Here is a 25,552-nt window from a genome sequence, read left to right as displayed (position 1 = left end):
AGAGTCAGAAGCTCAGGTCCTCAGTGCTCACTGGCACTTTCCTGAGGGTCCTCTCTACCTTTCTTCTGTTACCTTTTTATCTGATGTGCCCGCTCAGGCTCAGCTCCTCAAGCCATCCACAACCATTTTTAGGCAAAGTAGAAAATTTCACGTGACAAACCTCATACCGCAGCCGTATGCCTGGGGTTCGGGGCAACTCAGATGTGGGCGTGGCCACCAGCCTGAGGTCTGGGCCTCTGGAACGACAGTGACCACTTTGGGCCACGTGGAAGGACCAAGTATTAGTAGTCCTGGCTCGTCGAAGCTGCTCTTCTGACCTTTTTTTTTTTTTTTTTCCGGTATGTGGGTCTCTCACTGTTGTGGCCTCTCCCATTGTGGAGCACAAGCTCCGGACGTGCAGGCCCAGCGGCCATAGCTCATGGGCCCAGCCGCTCCACGGCATGTGGGATCCTCCCAGACCGGGGCACGAACCCGTGTCCCCTGCATCGGCAGGCGGACTCTCAACCACTGCGCCACCAGGGAAGCCCTCTTCTGACCTTTTTGGGAGGGCTTTTAGAATTCACTGGCTGTGCTGCCAAAAGGGTTTATAAAGCACCAATCTGGGGATGTGAAATTAATGAACGTAAGTAGAACAAAATTACGTTTTGTGGGTGATACATGATTTCTGTCTGAACAAGTAATCGCCTTGACCTGATGGCGCATCTGCTGTTGGGTAGTGGCGAGTGCAGACTGAGCCCGGCTGCATATGTGTGGATCCCATCTTGACGTCTTAATAGCCCACTGTCCTTGGGCAAGTTTCTTACCTTCTCCATGCTTCAGTTTTCTGTCTGCAGTATAGGGACAATAATGACTCTGCCTCCTGGGGTTGGTAGGAGGATCGAAGGAGTTCGTGCACTTAAAGTACTTGGAACAATGCCTCACACAGAGTCAGCAACCCACGAACATTAAGTATTTAATAAGCATTTCCATAAATATTAGTTGCTTCAGTAAGTATTTCCATAAATATTCGTTGATAAGTACTAACCACTGCTCCTATCCAGTTGGTGAGACCCATGTTTTTCAGGATTCACTAACCTGGGAATAAAGCTAGGATCTTTTTTTTTTTTTTTAACGTCTTTATTGGAGTATAATTGCTTTACAATGGTGTGTTAGTTTCTGCTGTATAACAAAGTGAATCAGCTACACATATACATATATCCCCACATCCCCTCCCTCTTGCGTCTCCCTCCCACCCTCCCTACCCCACCCCTCTAGGTGGTCACAAAGCACTGAGCTGATCTCCCTGTGCGATGCAACTTACAGCTAGGATCTTAAAATGGTCACAAAAACATTTCTTTGCCTCCACCTACACTCACTGTCTTCAGGCCTCTTCATCTCAAAATCCTGCTTCCAATCACTTTTGGATCATCCTAAAGCAATCCTTTCATTCATTCCTATCAGACCTCACATTCTTTTTGGATAAATTTATTTATTAATCTCTGGTGGATCTGGAAGGAAGTATCTATAACTTACCTATACACATAATTTCAACAAGCCCTAATATAATGCCCTAACTTTGATATAAAGGACAAATAAAAGGCAAGTACTTTATAGTGTAACAATTTGTAATCTAATATGTAAATGTTTAGGCATAATGACAGCATAAGGAGTAATGAAATAGTCAAATGCTCCCTCTTTTATTTGGAATCTCCATGAATGGGACAGGTACAAATTCAGATTGGTGCAGTTGTATCATAAGGAAACTAAGATTCCATGGGTCACATTGCTGTTGGTGAACAACTCTTGAGACAGTCACAAGCAAAACAAAGTATAGTGTTCCCTTGCTTGACTATGAAATCACACTCCTGAAAAATTCAGTGTATGTTAAAACTGGGTAAAATGCTTGGGGTTTATATATAAAATGGAGTCAAGCTCCAGGTTCAAATAATTACCAACAGGCTTTTCATCCACTTCAATGTCCAGTGAGACATTCAAAAGTGATATAGGGTGGGGGAGAATTTATTGTTTTGCACAGAGCGATATTCAACATAGTAACAGCTGTTGTGGTATGTGCCTTGGTCGATGAGAATGGATATCTCACTATTCAAACAGGCGCTGGACTCTGCACCTTACCAATACATTCCAAATAAACATCAGCCTTATCCTACATAAGGCAGAGATCTGGGCTTTATAACCCTCATCTATTAAATTTCACTAGCATTCTTGATCATTGTGATGGCCTCAAATGCCCCCTTTGTCTTAGAGGGTGTACCTTATGTGCTCATGAACACAATCCTCTTATACTCGATACCGTGTCCACTATTTTCTCCATTTCTGCTCTGGTGCCCTGTGGTCATCTGCTGCCAATGTAACCGCTGGTCACACCCACCAAAGGTGTTCTGCCACTGGAGTGCCCCATGGCAGAGGCTGCTGCTGCACCTGCCATTGTCTGTGCTGTCCCATGCCCAGTGTAAGGGATCCTGAGGTTCATGCTGTGCCTGCTTCTCCTCTGGCTGCTGCTGAAACTGTTGGTGCCATGTCCCATGTACCAGTCACTGTCTTGTCCATTGGCTGGAAGTCTACGGGTATTCTCAGAAGCCTGAATAAGTCAACACTAAATTGGTTCAGTAGTAAAAAATCAATAGTCAAAATCTTTCTTTACGTTATTTTTTTTCTATTGTATGTAATGTTACACTCTCACTAAAAAAAACATTCTTTCAGTATTATTTTAGCTTCTGACCTAAAACCTGGAGTGGCAGTAAGGCCTGTGGAATATAGGAGCAACATACTAAAAGCTCCCCTTCTCTTTCATGTTGTCCTGTTATCCTTGGACTTCTCTTCCATCCACTCTTTTTTCTCTAGGACAGATTCCTTACTATTAGGCTTTACCCACAGTTCTTCCAGTCAGAGCCAGACATAGTGAACTCCTAGCTGGACACGGATTGGTGTCACACTAAAACTCCATCACACTGGTAAATAATAACCAGACAGCATTCTTGCCATCATTCATTGACCACAGGGTTTCAAAGAACAGCAACAAAAAGTAGGTGTCTTGTCTTTTCTTAGTTTAGGGGGTTGGGATGGTCGTGTTTAATGTCATTGAGTTCTAACAATGTCACGACTGGACCTGAAATATTTCTGTTGAGCATATGGAAATAGGACTGCATTTATCCTTCAAATATAAAGCCATAGCTATTTATATTCTTGTGTTCCAAATATTGCAGAAGCGGGAATGTTTACTTTGTATCTAAATACAGAATTAAGAAGAAAAAGAGAAAGATTACGTGGTTAAGTAAACTGATCATGCCTAATTTATCTTTTCGGTTCAGTATTTTGTAATGTTTCTGTTTCTAGATTCCTTCTCTCAGTCCTGTGTAGGTTATTCAGCAGCCAATTTTAGAAGAGCTTGTGTCATTTAAGAGACCGAACTTTAAACTATATTCAAAGAGGACTACGAAAAGCAAAGATACCACCGGCAAAGTGATATTTAAAATTTTCCAGTTACGTGATTTATTGGTAAATCTACACGGGCTGTGCCACGAGCAAATCAAACAATGTGCCAGGTGTACTCTGAGCTTTTAATTAAGAGAAATTTTACCTTTTGGACAGATTTTAATAGGGTATTTTGCTGTTTGTAAGCCATTGAAACAACGGTTTAAGCCATTCGTGGGTGAAAAGCCCTTAATTATGTAGAATATAGATCATGAGGGAAGCAAAACCGAAAAACAACCCAAAATCCAATTGACTCATGTCAATTTGGAAAATTTCCAGTTGTGCCCTAATGTCACCTCAAGCCCCTGGGACTAATGGATTCTGTGAATGGTTTAAGTGATTTGGTAAATAAAAGCCAGATTTGGGGGACCGAAGAAAATGCTGAGTAAGGAGCAACATTCTCAGAGAAATCAGCTGTAGTGGTGAGTTGGAGGCCAGGTGAGTAGTTGTGAGGCAGCGAGCTGAAAACGTGAATCGCAAATCATTCCGTGGATAATGGCGGCCATGAACCGTTGTCACTTTTCACTCTAGATCCATGAAATTGAATGCACAGCCCTTATAACAGAAACTTAATGTACTTTTCTCTAAATCAGATTTTGCTCACCTGCCTGTGTCTGTATCACCCCCTCTCGCCCTGCCTCTTCCTCATAGCTATACGCCCCGGCAGCCAAGTGGCCCAAGGGACCTGACCTTGGCCCCAGGGGATTGAGCCAGGTGTGGCAGGGAGCTTAGGCAAAAATGTCCCCTCCGAGGGCTTCCCTGGTGGCGCAGTGGTTGAGAGTCCGCCTGCCGATGCAGGGGACACGGGTTCGTGCCCCGGTCCAGGAAGATCCCACATGCCGTGGAGCGGCTGGGCCCGTGAGCCATGGCCGCTGAGCCTGCGCGTCCGGAGCCTGTGCTCCGCAACGGGAGAGGCCACAACAGTGAGAGGCCCGCGTACCACACACAAAAAAAGGCCCCTCCGAGAGAATGCTGAGCATTAGGTTGTGTTAAGCAAACAAATAAATTAATTAAAACGCCCCCTCCAATAACAGCATGACTTACTGGTAAATAAGCCTTGAGGAGTAGTTTAAATTTTTTAATAGTTTTTTTGTTTCTTTGTTTTTGAGAGTAGAGTTGGGGACAATATGGCAGCCAAGGGGCAATTAGCCTTATTCAACACACAATGAAATTTCCGCTAAATTCTACTTTTACAACCCTCTTTTTCCCCTAGGCAACCCCCCCAGCTCACCAAAACACCATCCTGCACATCCGCTCTCCTCAATGGTCTCTTTGTCCACTTTCCTCTCTAACTCATTTATATAGATTTAAAAATAAATTTATTTTTTCCCATACTTCAAACAACATTGCAAAGATTTGGTTCCCATATAAGCATGTATCATTCTTTCTTAGAGAGGAAAAGAGGACCAAAGGAGCAGAAAACCTCTACTTTGATAATTTTTCACTGTTACTTAGCCTTTTCCCCTTTTGACTTAAAACTAGCTTGAATTTTTTCCACTACTTACAATCCAGGCTTTTGATTCAGCTTCCATTGGCTGGGTCTACAGAGTCAAACTCTAGCAGAGAGCTTGATTGTTAACTCATGACTTTGAACCCCTGAGTGAGGCCACAGCTCACAGAATTTTTTAAAGCAATGACTGCACATCCCTAATTTATTGAAAATGACTGAGATATTATTGGATACCAGAGAATTATCTTCCCTAAGACGTTTAGTGTGTTTTGTAAGAAATAGCAAGATATGAATGACATTATCCACCACCCACCTATTTTAAGGCAGCTAAGTAGCAGCTTAGACCCGGAAGTGCAGTCTGGGATTGCAAGGACATGCAAACAAGTGGTGTTAACTGAGGTAAAATGCTGATGTCAAGGGGTGGTGGTGTGATGAATTGGAAGATTGGGATTGACATATTTACACTAATATGTATAAAATGGATAACTAATAAGAGCTTGCTGTATAAAAAAATAAATAAAATAAAATTTAAAAAACCCCCAAAAACAAAAAACTCTGTAGCTTGAGTTAGAGTGTGTTAAATCTCTGGAAAATAATATATGTATGTAATATAAATATGTTTATATAATATATTAAATAAATTATATATAAATTAGGTAATTTATATATATGCATATGTATACACATATGAACACATATGCTAAAAGTAACTTGGCAGTACAAAAGATGCGAGATGTATGAAGAAAATATGAAGAATATTCTTATAGAAAATATTTATTTGAATTTAATGTCCCGGCCTAAATTCTACCCAGAGTAGAGAGTTTAGGGGGGAAAAATTCAAGATTTTAATCACCTTATTAACATCTTTAAAGACCAACAGTTATTTAACACTTCAGATATGAAGACCCTTCCCTCCCTTGGCTCAGTTAGTTGGTTAATTCTTTAGTCATTTACAAGATACAAAATAGGCCAAACGTACCTGGCTACTGATGGGCTTACCCAGCTCAAGGTGAAACTGAAGCACCAATTCAGAAACTCTTGTCAGGCTGTGCTTGGCTTCTGACTTGCCCTTGGTGCCCTCGTCTATGAGGAGTAGATTCCTGTGTCGCTCAGCTGAAACTGACATCCGCAGACTCCAGTCATATCACTGGTCAATTGAAGGGAAAGAACCTGAGGACAAAATGGTTCCGTAGGAACATGTTTGCTCTGTGTCATAACCAAAAATCTTTTCTGACATATTTCCATGTTTTTGACCTATTTCTGGCATTGGGATCTCTGGCCCTCAGTAGATTTCATTTTGGCAATTGTCTCTAGTCTCTGAATGTTCTATATTTGTCTCACTCTTGGAGTCAGATATTATGAAAATATTGTTATTTTAAATATGTACTGGTTCACATATAATACGTTTATTTGTAAATACTATAGAAGTAGAGAAGGAAATTGAAGGTGATACCATGTACCGTTTATTATACAAAAAATATAGGGTGAAAATTGAAAACAGAGTTGGTCCGTGAAGGTGCCATTAAAGAAGAGCTATGTTCATGCGTGTTTTCACTTAAAATAGGCTCAATGAGTCACAGTGTTTGTGTCTTACATTTAAATTGAGATTGACTTGAATATACTTAAAAAAGAATTTGGAATCACTGTTACAAATTTCTAGTAAGTCATTTATTATTCTGATGTAAATGATATCAATAACATTTCATGGTTTACTCCAGAAAATGTTCCTGAGAAAAAGTTTAATATTAATAAAGTGATTAACTTATTTTTGCAGTGAGTGGGCTTAGACAGCTATTCTATTATCATATTTGTTGCACTCTAGGTACTAATGTTTGTGGGAGGTTGTGTTTCAAATTGTTATTAATGATGCTCATTAATTTATACCAAATTATTCATCTTTGGGCTTGCTGAAGTAGCCAAGTATTTTTTCTTTTCCTTTTCTTTTCCCCTGGAAAATTCATGTAGAAAAACAGCAAAGCAAAATTAAGTTGCCATAAAGTAATAAAACAATCTTTCATGCTGCTTGATCATTGCAGTGAAATCATAGGGGCAAGAAATTGAAGTAGGAGTCTAGACATAGCTTTTATTACCAAGGAAAATGAGCAGAATTCAAGGTTTTTACGTTGTCATGGTCAAAACATAGAGGAGTCCATGGGGAAAATTGTTTTTGTAGAATTGCATGACTTTGACACTTCCACTGAAAAAGAACAGAAAGGAGGGCATTTATGGCTTGCATTTACTGAGTGCTCAGTAAGTAAGCAGTTGATTGATGGTTAGTTGGTGGAAACTTTATGCAATGATTACACTTTGATTTTTCTAACCTTGTACATACACCTATTTTTTAAAAGTATCAATACGAGTGTTCGGAAATAAGTCATTATTGTTGGTCTTTACTTTTACACACTTCAAAAACCCACTAAATAATATTTTACAAAATAATGAAGCACTCTGGTTGAGGTTACCAAGGTCATGAAGCATGACAAACTCTAGCACGTGAAGGACTGTATTGTCAGGAAATCAACTCAAGTTATCTATATAAAATTCTCATCGCAAACAGAAGTCAACTCCTGCAGCCACCATCCCCTAATCGAGAGAGCATCTCCTAGCTGTATGGAAGAAAGACCCTCTTGGTGTGGGACAGAAGGAGACATCAAATCTACTTCACCTTCTGAGAAAAAATTTTGAAATCAGTTATTATAATTGTTTTTCTAGTCTGTGGTAAGATAACATACTACAAAGCAAATGCCCCTCTAAACATGCCTTCATGCTTGAGGGATTGAACCTTGATTAGAATGGGGAGAAAATTTGAGGCCTATTTCCCTTGGAACCAGTTTAACATAGCAGACTCTATTATGGAAGCCATTCCAAAAGGAAACAATAGAATGACTGTTTTTTGCTCTGTTGAATCTTTTCAGAATTGCAACTTCCGGTGAGCCCCTCAGTGTGTCTGGATCAGAGCATACAATTAAAGCTGAGTAATTCAAGTCACCTTTTAAAAACAGTGAAGTCATATTTGTGGAAACCAGGGGACTGGAGACGTGAACAGCTGTAAGCTAATCATCTTGAATTGTTATGTCAAGCGTGCATTTTAAGAGATAGCTAATAAGAGAAAAGCACCAAACACATCTGGGGGTTTTACGTGTTTGAATTATTAGGTTCTGTTATATAAATTTTAGGCTATCTCTTCTTAATAAATAATGCCACCATCGATTTTCTGCTACACTAATTCAAATCTCTCTTGCCATAGAATAAACATTTGGGTAAATAGGACTCTTATCCAGGAAGTTACATTAATGGAAATTGAATTTAAAACCTTGGCCATGTGAAACTAAAATTTTAACTTCCATTTTATACTCAAATAACATGCCTTAGTCTACGAGTATGGCTGAATGATTTTTTTTTTTATTATTTTTTTATGGCTCTGAGAAAGCAACTGTAGGGTACCAAGTTATTAAAGTTACCTTCAGGGAAAGGATTTTGTCATGTAGATAAATTATAGTGAAAAATTAAGAGATTTTAATTATCTTATCCAACACACAAAATAGTTTGCCCCATGTAATTTTATAATTATTAGGTAGTATTCCACAGTTAATAGTTTTTATTGAAGAATCATATGCATTTCTGCTTACCTAGACTTCAGAAGATGAAACAGCACACTCTTTTCATTGATCAAACTTAGATATTTGAAATATAGAAATATGATGCAGAAAAGAAAATAGTTATACATTTTGGTATCATTTATAATGAAATTATGTTTGTTTTATCACAAAATATTTAACTAGTGTTATTTTTCCTTTTTTAGACTGAATGAAGTGTTTCCTAATACTTCATCCCTTAAATTAACCCTTATTTATCTGTGGTGCAGGTTATTAGGTAGAATCACATTAGTGGGGAAAGTATTTTGGCATATTTTTGGTGACCTGCCTGTCCACTATTGAGAAACAGTATCTTTTCTTGTGGAGGATAAGATAGAGCAAAGGTAGGAGAGGGCAGAACCGGAAAATTTCAGGGGTATCCTAAACTTTTATATGTATCACTTTTGTTGGGATGGTACCAGATGTGACTAATTTAAATTTTTTAGATCTTTAAGCCTCATTTTAGGTACAATTTTAGACATCGTTTAAGGCAACCCATACACTGAAAGCTGGGGTCCAGTGAGAGAGAGATGGGGTGTACAAAGCTCTGAGGCAATTTATAAATTACATACCCCAAATTATGGAGCTTTAATTATATTTTTAATTTTTTAGGAATCAAACCACAGTCCTAGCTCCACAAGAAACACTCTTGAGAGCCAAAGATTTATCCGTAATTCTTAAAGCGTATGTGCTGGTGACATCCTTAACTCCTCTGCGTGCATTCATTCATTCGACTGGCACGGTTTGGAATCCACCAAAGAAAAAACGCTTCACTGTCAAGGTAAAATTTCCATTGTTGCAGTTATTTCCCACAAAGTATACTGGAGATAAGTAAAGTGAGTTGGGCTGCCTTTCTCCGACCTTTATGATTATCAAATCCCAAGGAGCAAAGATTGTATCGTTTTATTGCTGCAAGCAGAGATTTTCATTTAATAGGTGCAGGTTGAAAAATGAACTGGAAACAGCTTAATTCACTAGGGATCACAAAGGCTACATCTTCTTTTTCTCTCAATTCATCTTTTTAGTTCAGTTCTTTGACCCATTGTAGAACTAGTTCTCAGCTGTGGTCTGTTTTTCTTGACTTTCCACTCATTCAAGAAAAATGTAGTCAGTGCAACAAAGGAAAATACAATTTTGCCCTTATGCTTTTTGCTTCATTTTTAGGAAGCATAATGCCTGTTTCATTTCACCATTCAATATGGAATACTTGCTGAGCAAAAAACAACGCTCTCAAGGGTGCCTGACACAGTAGCCATGACATAAAGCATGATGAGAAAGTTTTCAAGGTAGAACTTAATAATAACCTCCAAAAAGTTTAGTTATAAGAGGTAATTCAGGTTAGCTCATTCGAAAATAAGGTCTAGTGAGAATATACTTGATACATTTTAAGGAGTTTCTGATTTTACAGAAATAATTTTTCAGAGTGTAGTTAAGGGGAAATGCACACGTGCATTCTTTCAGTTTCTTCCCACTTCCTCTTATCTGTTTTCTGAACAATTATTTCTGTAAGATCAAAGATGCCTTCAAAGAACAAATACTACCCGATCCCTTTTATAGAAGGAATCTAAACTAGTCAAACTCAAAGAAGCAGAGAATAGAATGGTAGTTACCAGGGGCTGGGGAAAGAGGGAAATAGGGAGGTGTTAGTCTAAGGGTCTAAAGTTTCAGTTATGCTCGATGAATAAGTCCTGGAGATCGACTTACAGTATAGCGCCTATAGTTAATAATACTGAGATTTGCTAAGAGGATAGATTTTATGTTCTTATCACTAAATAAATAAATAAATAGGGTGGGTGGAAACTTTTGAAGGGGATAGATACGTTTATGACTTGATTGTAGTGATGGTTTCATGGGTGTATACTTATCTCTAAACTCATCAAATTGTATGCATTAAATATGTACAGGTTTTTGTATTTTAATCATAAAAAAATGGTATTTTAAAAAAAAGAAGGCACAAGTGCCTTTTATAGTTTTGAGAGATTTAAAAGTGACTGTACTTGATACTTTTCAGAATTTTTCTTACATAAACTGCACTTTAAGTTTTGGAAAATCTTCCAACAGTGAAAAATTTTTAAATGGTATGTTTAAAAATTGTCGATTAAAAAATAGCTAAGCATGACAAAAGATGCAGATGTTACATTACTTAGTAAAGTAGGTAACTGATATTTTAAGGAAATGATGTTGATGACTTAGGTCTTAAGGGTGGTTTATTTTAAAGACAATCATCTCATCTCAATTGTATCAGTATTAAGTGGTTTTTGATCAGGAAAAAGTGGAATCTAATTTGATTTGTCTTTCATGTTATCTCCCACAAGTCTGCACAGTGGCTGTTTATATTTCCCTAAGAACCTTTAATTATTCCCCAGTTGCCTTCTTCTATTAAGTTGAATTGTATGCAATTGCTAACTTGGCCAGTTTTGACCTACAAAAAATTACAGTTTCATATGATTCAACCAAAAATTAGAAATCAGATATAGAGAGATACAAGAATCATAATCCTCTATTCATGTCACATTCATGTATTCGACAAATGTTCGTTGAGCAGAGACCCAAATCCCTGTCCTTGTGGAACTTGCAACATCTGTGTGTGCAAGCCTCCTCTCTTGTTTTATCTGTTTCATTTAATACATTTTATCACCGTTTCCCACTTAATTATCCTTCCTCTCAAAGGCCATCATTATAATGATTTAATGTGTGTGTTTTTTGTGCATATTCTTGTAAAATAAGCATTTTTATTTTGTTATACATGCAAGTATCTTTAGCGTATAAACTGTATTATATTAGATATTTTTTCCTTTATCTTTTACTATATATATATATATATATATATATATATATTGGGCCATGCGGCATGTGGGATCTTAGTTCCCCGACCAGGGATCAAACCCATGCCCCGCCCCCTGCAGTGGAAGCGTGGAGTCTTAACAACTGGACCGCCAAGAAAGTCCCTCTGACTATTTTTTAAAATGCAGCACTACGTATTTTTAGGAAGAAACCTTCCACGTTGCTATGTGTATATCTTCTGTTACTTTTTCACTGATTTGCAGTATTAGTGATGTGTTTTCCCTTATAGTTTACCTCCCCACTGCTCCAGTGATAGACATCTGGATTGCTCCAGCTCTTGGCTAAAGCAAACAGTACTTCAAATGCACAAATCCTTGTATCTGACTCTTTATGAACCTGCATATGATTTTCTGAAGAGTGTATACCCAGAACTGGGATGGCTGGGGCATAATACATAGGTTCATTTGATAGAATTAAATAATGTCAGCTCGCCCTCCAAAATGCCTGTGTCAATTTCCATACCCCCGCATAGGCCAACATTTGACTGTTTCCAGCTGTGACAGGTGAAAAGTGTTATCTCGATCTTGCAAATAGCTCAATTTGCCCTCTCTCTGTTAACTTTATCACAGTGTTATTTTTTGATTAGAAATCTTCAATTCATTAATCAAATTAATTTTTCCATAGGCTTCCTCTTTGGGGATTTAGTTTCAGAAATCCTTTCTTATCTCTAAGTCACAAAGGTGTGCTTCTCCATTTTTTTCTATTACCTTTATAATTTTCCCTGGACATGTAAATATTTAATTCAACTAGAGATCACCTCTGATCCAGTTTTTTTCTTTTTTCCTAAATATTCCATTCTCACGGGCTAAAAACTCATCATTTCCTATGAATCTGACATCACTTTTGTTGTATAAGTTTCCATATGTATATGGAGCCGTCTCTGATGTCTCTGTTCGGTTCCAGTTGGCCCACGGCACTCTTTTTTATTATTTTGGCAGTATAAGTATGTCTTCATGCCTGACACGGGAGGTACCTCTTGTCTACTTCTTCTTTTCAAGATTGTTATAACTATGTGGTGGGCGTTTATTTCCTCATAAACATTTTAGAATATCAATTATACTTTTAAACTCGTACTGGATCCACCTCCTAGAGTAATGGAAATAAAAACAAAAATAAACAAATGGGACCTAATGAAACTTAAAAAGTTTTGCAAAGCAAAGAAAACTACAAACAAGACGAAAAGACAACCCTCAGAATGGGAGAAAATATTTGCAAATGAATCAACGGACAAAGGATTAATCTTCAAAATATATGAACAGCTCATGCAGCTCAATGTTAAAAAAAAACAAAAACCCAATCAAAAAATGGGCAGGAGACCTAAATAGACATTTCTCCAAAGAAGGCATACAGATGGCCAAGAGACACATGAAAGGCTGCTCAACATCACTAATCATTAGAGAAATGCAAATCAAAACTACAATGAGGTATCACCTCACACCAGTTAGAATGGGCATCATCAGAAAATCTACAAACAACAAATGCTGGAGAGGGTGTGGAGAAAAGGGAGCCCTCTTGCACTGTTGGTGGGAATGTAAATTGATACAGTCACTATGGAGAACAGTGTGGAGGTTCCTTAAAAAACTAAACATAGGGGCTTCCCTGGGGGCGCAGTGGTTGAGAGTCTGCCTGCCGATGCAGGGGACACGGGTTCATGCCCTGGTCTGGGAGGACCCCACATGCCGCAGAGTGGCTGGGCCTGTGAGCCATGGCCGCTGAGCCTGCGTGTCCGGAGCCTGTGCTCTGCAACGGGAGAGGCTACACAGTGAGAGGCCCGCGTACCGCCAAAAAAAAAAAAAAAAAAAAAAAAACCACACTAAATATAGAATTACCATACGATCCAGCAATCCCACTACCAGGCATATACCCAGAGAAAACCATAATGCAAAAAAGACACATGCACCCCAATGTTCATTGCAGCACTATTTACAATAGCCAGGTCATGGAAGCAACCTAAATGCCCATCAACAGATGAATGTATAAAGAAGATGTGGTACATATATGCAATGGAATATTACTCAGCCATAAAAAGGAATGAAATTGGGTCATCTGTAGAGACGTGGATGGATCTAGAGACTGTCATACAGAGTGAACTAAGTCATAAAGAGAAAAACAAATATTGTATATTAAAGCATGTATGTGGAACCTAGAAAAATGGTACAGATGAACTGGTTTGCTGGGCAGAAATAGAGACACAGATGTAGAGAACAAATGTATGCACACCAAGGGGGGAAAGTGGCGGGGGTGGTGGTGGTGGTGATGGAATGAATTGGGAGATTGGGATTGATACATATACACTAATATGTATAAAATAGATAACTGATAAGAACCTGCTGTTTAAAAAAATAAATAAAATTCAAAAAAAAATCCTACTGAATTTCAATATAATATTGAATTTTTAGCTTAATTTTTGAAGAGTTGATTATTCATAATATTGTCTCTCCATTTATTCAGGTCATTTTATTTGTCCTTTATTAGAGTTTAATTTTTATTCCTCCACAGAGATCTTATATGGTTTTGCTTAAGTTTATTTCAAGATTCCTGGGAGTATTTTTTGATATTGTTATTTACTTATTTATTTTTTAACATCTTTATTGGAGTATAATTACTTTACAGTGGTGTGTTAGTTTCTGCTGTATGACAAAGTGAATCAGTTATACATATATCCCCATATCCCCTCCCTCTTGTGTCTCCCTCCCAACCTCCCTATCCCACCCCTCTAGTTGGTCACATAGCACCGAGCTGATCTCCCTGTGCTATGCGGCTGCTTCCCACTAGCTATCTATTTTACATTTGCTAGTGTATATATGGCACTGCTACTCTCTCACTTCATCCCAGCTTACCCTTCCCCTTCCCCATGTCCTCAAGTCCATTCTCTACCTCTGCATCTTTATTCCTGTCCTCCCCCTAGGTTCATCAGAACCATTTTCTTTTTTAGATTCCATATATATGTGTTAGCATACGGTATTTGTTTTTCTCTTTCTGACTTACTTCACTCTGTATGACAGACTCTAGGTCCATCCAGCTCACTACAAATAACTCAATTTCATTTCTTTTTATGGTTGAGTAATATTCCATTGTATATATGTGCCACATCTTCTTTATCCATTCATCTGTCAATGGACACTTAGGTTGCTTCCATGTCCTGGCTACTGTAAATAGTGCTGCAATGAACATTCTGGTATGACTCTTTTTGAATTATGGTTTTCTCAGGGTATATGCCCAGTAGTGGGATTGCTGGGTCATGTGGTAGTTCTATTTTTAGTTTTTTAAGGAACCTCCATACTGTTCTCCATAGTGAGAACAGTATCAATTTACATTGATACTGTATCAATTTAGATTCCTACCAACAGTGCAAGAGTGTTCCCTTTACTCCACACCCTCTCGGGCATTTATTGTTTCTAGATTTTTTGATGATGTCCATTCTGACTGGTGTGAGGTGGTACCTCATTGTAGTTTTGATTTGCATGTCTCTAATGATTAGTGGTGCTGAGCATCCTTTCATGTGTTTGTTGGCAATTTGTGTATCTTCCTTGGAGAAATGTCCATTTAGGTCTTCTGCCCATTTTTTGGACTGGGTTGTTTGTTTTTTTGATATTGAGCTGCATGAGTTGCTTGTATATTTTGGAGATTAATCTTTTGTCAGTTGCTTTGTTTGCAAATGTTTTCTCCCATTCTGAGGGTTATCTTTTCATCCTGTTTATGGTTTTCTTTGCTGTGCAAAAGCTTTTAAGTTTCATTAGATTCCATTTGTTTATTTTTGTTTTTATTTCCCTTTCTCTAGGAGGTGGGTCAAAAAGGATCTTGCTGTGATTTATGCCATAGAGTGTTCTGCCTATGTTTTCCTGTAAGAGTTTTATAGTTACATTTAGGTCTCTATAGTTACATTAGGTCTTAATGTAACCTATAGTTACATTAGATCTATATAGTTACATTAGGTCTTACATTAGGTCTTACATTTAGGTCTCTAATCCATTTTTAGTTTATTTTTGTGTAAGGTGTTAGGGAGTGTTCTAAGTTCATTCTTTTACATGTAGCTGTCCAGTTTTCCCAGCACCACTTATTGAAGAGGCTGTCTTTTCTCCATCGTATATTCTTGCCTCCCCTATCAAAGATAAGGTGACCATATGTGCATAGGTTTATCTCTGGGCTTTCTATGCTGTTCCATTGATCTATATTTCTGTTTTTGTGCCGGTACCATACTGTCTTGATTACTGTACCTTTGTAGTATAAAGTAAAGTCAGGGAGCCTGATTCCTCCAGCTCTGTTTTTCTTTCTCAAGAGTGCTTTGGCTCTTCGGGGTCTTATGTATGTCCATACAAATTGTGAAGTTTCTTGTTCTAATTCTGTGAAATGTTCTAATTCTGTGAAAAATGCCATTGGTAGTTTGATAGGGATTGAATAGGCACTGAATCTGTAGATTGCTTTGGGTAGTATAGTCATTTTCACAATTTTGATTCTTCCAATCCAAGAACATGGTATATCTCTCCATCTGTTTATATCATCTTTAATTTCATATGGGTCTTTCGTCTCCTTAGGTAGGTTTATTCCTAGCTAGTTTACTCTTTTTGTTGCAGTGGTTAATGAGAGTGTTTCCATAAATGTTCCTTCAGATTTTTCATCATTAGTGTAGAGGAATGCAAGAGATTTTGGTGCATTAATTTTGTATCCTGCTACTTTACAAAATTCATTGATTAGCTCTAGTAGTTTTCTGGTAGGATCTTTAGGATTCTCTATATATAGTCTCATGTCATCTGCAACAGTGACAGTTTTACTTCTTCTTTTCCGATTTGGATTCCTTTTATTTCTTTTTTTTCTCTGATTGCTGTGGCTAAAACTTCCAAAACTATGTTGAATAATAGTGCTGAGAGTGGGCAACCTTGTCTTGTTCCTGATCTTAGTGGAAAAGGTTTCACTTTTTCACCATTGAGAATGATGTTGGCTGTGCGTTTGTCATATATGGCCTTTATTATGTTGAGGTAGGTTCCCTCTATGCCCTTTCTGGAGAGTTTTTATCATAAATGGGTGTTGAATTTTGTCAAAAGCTTTTTCTGCATCTATTGAGATGATCATATGGTTTTTATCCTTCAGTTTGTTAATATGGTGTATCACATTGATTGATTTGCATATATTGAAGAATCCTTGCATTCCTGGGATAGACCCCACTTGATCATGGTATATGATCCTTTTAATGTGCTGTTGGATTCTGTTTGCTAGTATTTTGTTGAGGATTTTTGCATCTATGTTCATCAGTGATATTGGCCTGTAGTTTTCTTTCTTTGTGACATCTTTGTCTGGTTTTGGTATCAGGGTGATGGTGGCCTCATAGAATGAGTTTGGGAGTGTTCCTCCCTCTGCTATATTTTGGAAGAGTTTGTGAAGGATAGGTGTTAGCTCTTCTCTAAATGTTTGATAGAATTCACCTGTGAGGCCATCTGGTCCTGGGCTTTTGTTTGTTGGAAGATTTTTAATAACAGTTTCATTTTCAGTGTTTTTGATTGGTCTGTTTATATTTTCTATTTCTTCCTGGTTCAGTTTCAGGATGTTGTGCTTTTGTAAGAATTTGTCCTTTTCTTCCAGGGTGTCCATTTATTGGCACATAGTTGCCTGTAGTAATCTCTCATGATCCTTTGTATTTCTGCAAGGTCAGTTGTTACTTCTCCTTTTTCATTTCTAATTCTATTGATTTGAGTCTTCTCCTTTTTTTCTTGATGAGTCTGGCTAATGGTTTATCAATTTTGTTTATCTTCTCAAAGAAGATAAAACCTTTCAGTTTTATTGATCTTCTCAAAGAAGATAAAACCTTTCAGTTTTATTGATCTTTGCTATTGTTTCCTTCATCTCTTTCTCATTTATTTCTGATCTGTTCTTTATGATTTCTTTCCTTCTGCTAACTTTGGGGTATTTTTGTTCTTCTTTCTCTAATTGCTTTAGGTGTAAGTTTAGGCTGTTTATTTGAAATGTTTCTTGTTTTTTGAGGTAGGCATGTATTGCTATAAACTTCCCTCTTAGAACTTCTTTTGCTGCATTCCATAGGTTTGGGGCTGTCGTGTTTTGATCGTCATTTGTTTCTAGGTATTTTTAAATTTCCTCTTTGATTTCTTCAGTGATCTCTTGGTTATTTAGTAGCATATTGTTTAGCCTCCATGTGTTTTTATTTTTTACAGAATTTTTCCTGTAATTGATATCTAGTCTCATAGTGTTGTGGTCAGAAAAGAAACTTGATATGATTTCAGTTTTCTTAAATTTACCAAGGCTTGATTTGTGACCCAAGATATGATCTATCCTGGAGAATGTTCCATGAGCACTTGAGAAGAAAGTGTATTCTGTTGTTTTTGGATGGAATGTCCTATAAATATCAATTAAGTCCATCTTGTTTAATGTGTCATTTAAAGCTTGTGTTTCCTTATTTATTTTCATTTTGGATGATCTGTTTGCTGGTGAAAGTGTGGTGTTGAAGTCCCCTACTATGATTGCGTTACTGTCGATTTCCTCTTCTGTGGCTGTTAGCATTTGCCTTATGTATTGAGGTGCTCCTATGTCGTGTGCATAAATATTTTTGATTGTTATATCCTCTTGGATTGATCCCTTCATCATTATGTAGTGTCCTTCTTTGTGTCTTGTAATAGTCTTTATTTTAAAGTCTATTTTGTCTGCTATGAGAATTGCTACTCCAGCTTTCTTTTGATTTCCATTTGAATGGAATATCTTTTTCCATCCCCTCACTTTCAGTGTGTATGTGTCCCTAGGTCTGAAGTGGGTCTTTGTACACAGCCTGTATACGGGTCTTGTTTTTGTATCCATTCAGCCAGTTTGTGTCTTTTGGTTGGAGCATTTAATCCATTTACATGTAAGGTAGTTATTGATATGTATGTTCTTATTACCATTTTCTTAATTGTTTTGGGTTTATTATGGTAGGTCTTTTCCTTCTCTTGTGTTTCCTGCCTAGAGAAGTTCCTTTAGCATTTGTTGTAAAGCTCGTTTGGTAGTGCTGAATTCTCTTAGCTTTTGCTTGTCTGTAAAGGTTTTAATTTCTCTGTCGAATCTGAATGAGATCCTTGCTGGGGAGAATAATCTTGGTTGTAGGTTTTTCCCTTTCATCACTTTAAATATGTCCTGCCACTCCCTTCTGGCTTGCAGAATTTCTAGTGAAAGATCAGCTGCTAACCTTATGGGGATTCTGTCCTATGTTTTTTGTTGCTTTTCTCTTGCTGCTTTTAATATTTTTCTTTGAATTTAATTTTTGATAGTTTGATTAATATGTGTCTCGGTGTGTTTCTCTTTGGGTTTATCCTCTATGGGACTCTGCGCTTCCTGGACTTGATTGGCTATTTCCTTTCCCATGTTAGGGAAGCTTTCAACTATAATCCCTTCAAATATTTTCTCAGATGCTTTCTTTTTCTCTTCTCCTTCTGGGACCCCTATAATTCTAATGTTGGTGCATTTGATGTTGTCCCAGAGGTCTCTGAGACTGTCCTCAGTTCTTTTCATTCTTTTTTCTTTATTCTGCTCCCTGGCAGTTATTTCCACTATTTTATCTTCCAGGTCACTTATCTGTTCTTCTGCCTCAGTTATTCTGCTATTGATTCCTTCTAGAGTATTTTTAATTTCAGTTATTTTTTTGTTCATCATTGTTTGTTTGCTCTTTAGTTCTTCTAGATCTTTGTTAAATGTTTCTTGTATTTTCTCCATTCTGTTTCCAAGATTTTCGATCATCTTTACTATCATTACTCTGAATTCTTTTTCAGGTAGTTTGCCTATTTCGTCTTCATTTATTTGGTGTTGTAGGTTTTTACCTTGCTCCTTCATCTGTAACATATTCTTTTGTCATTTCTTTTTTTTTTTTTTTTGATAGGTGGGTCTATATTCCTCTCTTACTGGTTGTTTAGCCTGAGGTGTCCAAAACTGGAGCTTTCAGGCAGTTGGATAGAGCCAGGTCTTGGTGCTGAGATTAGGACCTCTGGGAAGCCTCACTCCGATTAACCTGGGGTCTGAGGTTCTCTCTTAGTCCAGTGGTTTGGACTCAGAGCTCCCACCACAGGAGCTTGGGCCCGACCTCCTGCAAGCTGGTCATTGGCAGTTCCTCCCATCCCCTTTGGTGTCTGTAGTCCCCCAGTGATGCCTGGTAGGTGCCCTAGTTGTGCAGAGATGTGAATTCCATGTTCTTCTAGTCTGCCATCTTCAAGAAATACTATTTTTAAAGTGGAATTTCTATTTGATAAACTTGTTCCAATAATTTAACTATTAATATCATTGGTTTTACTAGGTGTTTTATCTGCAAATAAGGTCATGTTAATCTCTTTCCTTTTAATTCTTGGCTATCTTCTTTTCTACTTCCTTCTTCTTCTTTTTTTTTTTTTTTTCCTTTTCCTTGACTAATGTTGCCAAGAATCTTTAAAAGTAGAACTGATAGTGGATGTTCTTGAGTTGAACATCTTTTAAGATGGGCACATCTCAAATTTCTCCGTTAAGTAAAATGCTCGCTGTAGGTTTTTGGTATGTAATCTTTGCAATGTGTGCCAAAGTAGTGAGAATAATATAATTAAGTACAATGGATCTATCATTACATTTCGGCCGTTACAATTTATAGGTAGTCTTGTTTCATCTGTACCCTCTCTACTCCCTTTCCCTAACACTAATTTATTTTGAAACAAATACATCATATGATTTCATTTATAAATCTTTTTACAATATAACTCTAAGACATATGGATTTATAAACTTTACCAAGTCAAGGAAATTCTCTTTTATTTTTAGTTTGCTGGAAATCTTCATCATGAAATGATTTTGAACTTCACCAACACTTTTTTTCTGCATTTTGAGATAATCATGATTTTTTTTCCTCCTCAAGTTTATGTGTATTATATTGCTAGATTTTCTCTTAATAAAACCTCCTTGCATAAATGAGATAAAACCTACTTGATAAGTCTGTGCTATTTTCAATACTCTGTTGGATTTGTTTATTTACAATTTTTATACCTTTGATCATAAATGATGTGGACTTATATTTTCTTATATTTCTCATACTTGGTTTTTACAGTTGAGATTATTATAGCTTCATAAAATTAAACTGGATAACTTTCACTTTTTTTCAGTTTTTTGGAGCAACTTATATAAGATAGAAATTAGCTTACCCTCAGGAATTTGGTACAAGTCTCTTGAAAAAAATAGATTTGGAGGTTTTTTGGAGGTTTTGGAGGTTTTTTAAAATAGCATTGATATTTCAACTTATTAAAACATTCAACATTATTAAAACAAAAAATCAAAACATTTTGATTTTAAGTTCTCAATTTCTTCTTGTACAATTTGACAATTTTGGGGGGGTTACCAATTTCGTCAAATTTTCAAATTCTTTAGTGTATAGTTGATTATAATGTTTTGATTTTTTATCTGTTGTGTCTATAGCTATTTCATCTTTTTAAATTTATCCTTTGTAGATATGTTTTTTTTAATTTTTTGACTAGAATTGCCAGAAGTTTTTTTTTTTAGAGTTGGTTAAATCTTTTTAAAGAAACTAGTTTTTTATTTTGTTAATCTTTTTCATAATTTTGAAGTTGTTTTTCCCAGTTTCACAGATTTATGCCCTTATTTGTGTCATTTCTTGGCTTCTAGTGTTTTGTTTGTTTGCTCTATTGTTTCTTTATCGTTTCTTTATTTGAATGTTTGCCTCCTTTATGCTTAACATTTTTTGTTTCCTAGTAAAAATGGCTAAAGCTATATGTTCCTTTTATGTCCTGCTTTAGTCATGTCCCATAAATTTTGAATTATTTAATTCTAATTATTTTTTAATATTCTTTATGATTGCCTTGTTTAACTCAAGGTATTTAATAACATATTATTCCATTTATAAACAAAGGATTCTTTTTCAGCTATCTTTTTGTTATGAATTTCTAATATATTGCATTATTATCAGAGGACAAATCCTGTATGCAACTGCTGTCTTGGAATTTATCCAGGCTTTCGTTTATTCATAATCTTTCTATTTAAAAAAAACCTTCCATGGGTGCTTGAAAAGAAAAACTCTACATGGGTATAGAAATTCTGTATATATTAATAGTTAAAGGCTCTCTTATTAATCATATTTTGCAGATACCTATTTGTTTTCCTCTTGATCTGATAGTTGCTAAGTGGAATGTGTTAAAATCTCCAACTACAGTTGTTGGTCTGTTTCTCCCTGCCATTCAGTGGGTTGACTATTTTGAAGTTATATTGTTTTGCTACCTGTTATTTATCATGGGTACAACTTCTTTCTCCATAGTTCCTTTAACCAGTATATATTAGCTTTCTTTTGTCTTAGGATACTACTGCTTTAATTTCTGTTTTCGTCAGCTGTGAGTTTTCTTTTAGTTCATATTTTTGTTTTACCATATGTATTTTTAATTTTACCCTTTCTACATGTCTTTGTAGTAAATGTATTTTTAAATAGTCAATATAGTTTTGGAATTGATTGTTTTCATCCAATCTGAGAATCTTCGTTTTTAATTTATGATTTTTTTTTTTTGCGGTACCTGGGCCTCTCACTGCCGTGGCCTCTCCCGTTGTGGAGCACAGGCTCCGGACGCGCAGGCTCAGCAGCCATGGCTCATGGGCCCAGCCGCTCCGCGGCATGTGGGATCTTCCTGGACCAGGGCACGAACCCGCGTCCCCTGCATCGGCAGGCGGACTCTCAACCACTGCGCCACCAGGGAAGCCCTAATTTATGATTTTTAACTGATGTGCCTAGATTGTGACTACCATCTTATTTTTTAAATTTTTCAATGCATTCTTTTTGCTTTATTTAAAATATCTTTTCCTGCTTTTCACTGTAAAGATTGAATTTTCTTCTGTCAGCTTAAAAATTATACATTCTTAATATAACATGCAGTGGATATCCTTCATTTAAGACATACATTCATGTTTATTTTCTCCTATTAAGTTCTTAAATTTTTAATATCTCCCACTCTGCCCCCTTAAGACTAATATCATTTACTCTCTACACTACTTCCCCACATTGCAGTGTAGATCTACAGTGTAGATTTTTATTTCTGGTTGAAATAATCACTTTTTGTTTTGTTTTGTTTTGTTTTCTTAAAAAACCAAACCTAACCAAACTTTATCAAGGAATTTATCACCCTCACATCCCCTAAACTGTTCACAACATCCCCCTGGATTTGTTTCTTTTCTTATTTGTGTTTCCAGTTTGGACCTGAAGTCTTTACTCTTTAATTCTGGGAAATTTGTTTCCATTATTTCTTGGAATATTTTTGCTCACTGTTTCTTCTTTCTTTCTTCTGTTGTCCAGATTTTGACCCCTTCCTTCATGTGCCGATACCCCTTAACTTGAGAACTATGCACATTTTTACTTGTATCTATTGATTTCTTACTATTTTTCCTCTTGGTTCTTTTTAATGATCTTCTTTAATATTTTATTTTGCTACTATCTTCCATTATTCCTAGTATGAGTATATTAATCATGCTTATTTTAAATTCCTAACCCATTGGTTTTAGAAGTCCAATGTGCTATCCATTGCCACAGAACCCCTTGTCCTTTAGTTTTAGGAGCGTGATATATGGTATTTAGTTTGTTGCTTTTCTTTCCAGGCAGCTATACTTTTCATTTTTCCCCTATTTTGTCCTTTGAGCTTAAGTTATCCTGCAGATACTATTTATTCTCACCATTATCATATTGGGGGAAGGCCAGGTAAATCCAAAAGAGGTATGAGGATGAGTTCCAGGCATTGTAAAACCACTTTTGATCACTTCTCTCTGCTACTACGGTATCAGGTGACTTCCTTGGTCAGAGTCTCACTCCCTAACCTCTTAGATAGAAAAGCCCTGGGAGGAGGCACTCCCCTTCATTATAATCCATCAAACTTGGGGTTTGAGAGAGAATAGGGTAGAGGAGTGAATGCCAGATGTGATGTAATCACACACATCTCATCACCTCCTCATCTGAGCGGGACATTCAGCAACCTGAATCCTGGGGTGGGCTTCACATCCTTAACAAGAAAGGAGCAGGCAGTGAATGTCCTAGGGGACCACAGGGTGAGGCAGGAGGGAAACAAAAATGCTTTCCTCCAAACTGTCCTCTCAAAGAAACCTCTGGCAACACCTCCTCAAACTCCAGCAATCCCTGCCCACTGCCACCACTGGCCAAGCCAGTTCAAAATATCTTTCAAAATCATTTTCACACAAGTTTTCATTTGTTCTTTAGTTAAATTCATATTAATCTCATTTAACCTATAATAGTTCACCATCTTGATGGGAAACTGAAGCTCCTAGATAGTCCAAGTAATTGTTTTTAAGTTTTGTTTTGTTTTTTCTTTATTAAGCACCACATCCCCCAACCCCAGTAGAAGTGACTGGTAGAAATGATATGCTTTTTTGTGTGACAGTTTTTACGTATTTCCTAAAGGAAAATCATATGAAAAGAAAGCTCTTTGTGATTTGGTTTCCTTTAGATTTTCATGCTTTGTTCACTGCTTTGTTTGTTATTCATATCTTTGTCATGTCTGCAGGACAGATGTGAGCCGCAGTTGTAGCATGGGAAAGCTTGCAGTTCTTGTCATTTTCATCCTCTCCTTGGGATTTGTCTTTTCAAGATCTTGCCTGATTATTCTGGACAGTACTGTTATCTGCTCTCAAAGGGAGGTAGTGCAGCTTCCTGGATTCATGTGCCAGAGAGCAATTATTTCCTTCTAGAGGTCAAAGTTGTACTTGATGCTACAGATAGATTCAGAAAACAAGGGTCTATTTATTTACCCAACTGAAGTACTTATAGCTTCACTTAAAACAAATAGATTATACTTATCTGTTAAATCACTTAACCATTCTCCAAAATACAGCTACCGTGTGATATTTTTAGAAGTGAAAAAATACAGAAATGGTTTTCAATTCTAACGTGGAGGACAGGACCAAAACCCACTTGAAAGACTAACCATGTGATATCAATGTTTTATTAAATACTGTTCTTAAATTTCCACAAAACATAATTTGTGTGTGTGTGTGTGTTTGTACTGAGTCCTGAATCCAAAGGCTAAATTACTCGGTTAAATCAGTAGTGATTTATGCACTGTGCAGTGAGGCAAGCCCACTAAACTGGTTATTGGTGGCCATTTATAGAACATTCTGGCAGCTAAAGGAGTATGAAAGTAATAACAGATATAACTATGAGCTCATTTATTTCCAATTACGTCTGCTGCTGAGATACTTTATGTACTATAGCTTTGGAGAGAGTTGAAAAACATCATTAATGCAAATTTGAGAAATAATGGAAATAGAAGCTTTATAAACTAAACTTTTCTAAAATCCCCTTCTGTACAGTAAAAATAATTTAAAATATAAGTGTTAGATGTTTCCAAAGAATGTTCAAATTTAAAAGGGAAAGGGAGGTGGAGAAGAAAGAAAATTAATAGCAAATGCAACATTTGATTATTATATCCTTCGATCCAGTTTTAAAACCACCATTTTTGCTGCTTGCTGTTAAGCAATGTCATTTTCTTGGTGAATATAATAAATTCAACTGCAAGCAATATTTTATTCAAACATTTCTTCCCTGAAAAATCTCTCAATTCAATTATAAAACACTCCAGTTATACCTATGCATTGAAGGGTAGAACTCTTCCACAGACACTGTAACTATACCTTTCAGTCAAATACATCCATGGCTGTCTTTATATGCAAGTCATGTAGATTAACTGCAAGAAATTTAAATTTGGTTCTTAGAGTAAAAAGTCACAAGTTATCCCGTCATCCATTGGAAAGTTATCCAGCAGAGAGGAAGCTCTCCTGTCTATAACTTCTTTATGATGTCTGGAGATTCTGTATACTTGTGATCGTAGCTGACTGCTTTGATGAAAATGTATTGCTGGAGTGATTTGTGACTTCTGGCGGGAAGACCTATCCAAAGCCTTATTTTCTCTAGTTGAGACATAACTTAAATGAATTTGTATTTTGATCAGCCATTCCATATTTGAAGGCGTTCTTTTGTTGATATTTGATATTCAGAGGTTACATGAGGATAATTCCTTGAATGTAATCAGCTCTTGATAAATGCTTGTGTGGCATTCAATCAAAGATCATTTAAAATTGTTTAACCATGTGAAGAAATTGCCCAAGGATATTTAATCCCTAGCTGTTCTAATTCAGCCCTGTATTTTGCAATGATCTTCTAGTGG

At 36.8% G+C, this 25,552-nt stretch overlaps 1 protein-coding gene across 1 annotated transcript in view; it reads left to right on the top strand.

The window, feature by feature from the left end:
• CPED1 (cadherin like and PC-esterase domain containing 1) overlaps positions 1-25,552 on the top strand; it is a 301,545-nt gene that overhangs the window by 84,522 nt on the left and 191,471 nt on the right. Inside the window, exons 5-6 of the mRNA XM_030857653.2 lie at positions 7,837-7,969; positions 9,169-9,337. Of these exons, the coding sequence (XP_030713513.2) occupies positions 7,837-7,969; positions 9,169-9,337 (302 nt within the window). The remainder of the gene's footprint in view (positions 1-7,836; positions 7,970-9,168; positions 9,338-25,552) is intronic.

This window comes from Globicephala melas, chromosome 9 (genome assembly GCF_963455315.2).
Source record: "Globicephala melas chromosome 9, mGloMel1.2, whole genome shotgun sequence".
Lineage (NCBI taxonomy): Eukaryota > Metazoa > Chordata > Mammalia > Artiodactyla > Delphinidae > Globicephala > Globicephala melas.
The sequence above is the reverse complement of the archived record's forward strand: the minus strand, read 5'-3'. Positions and strand labels throughout refer to the sequence as shown.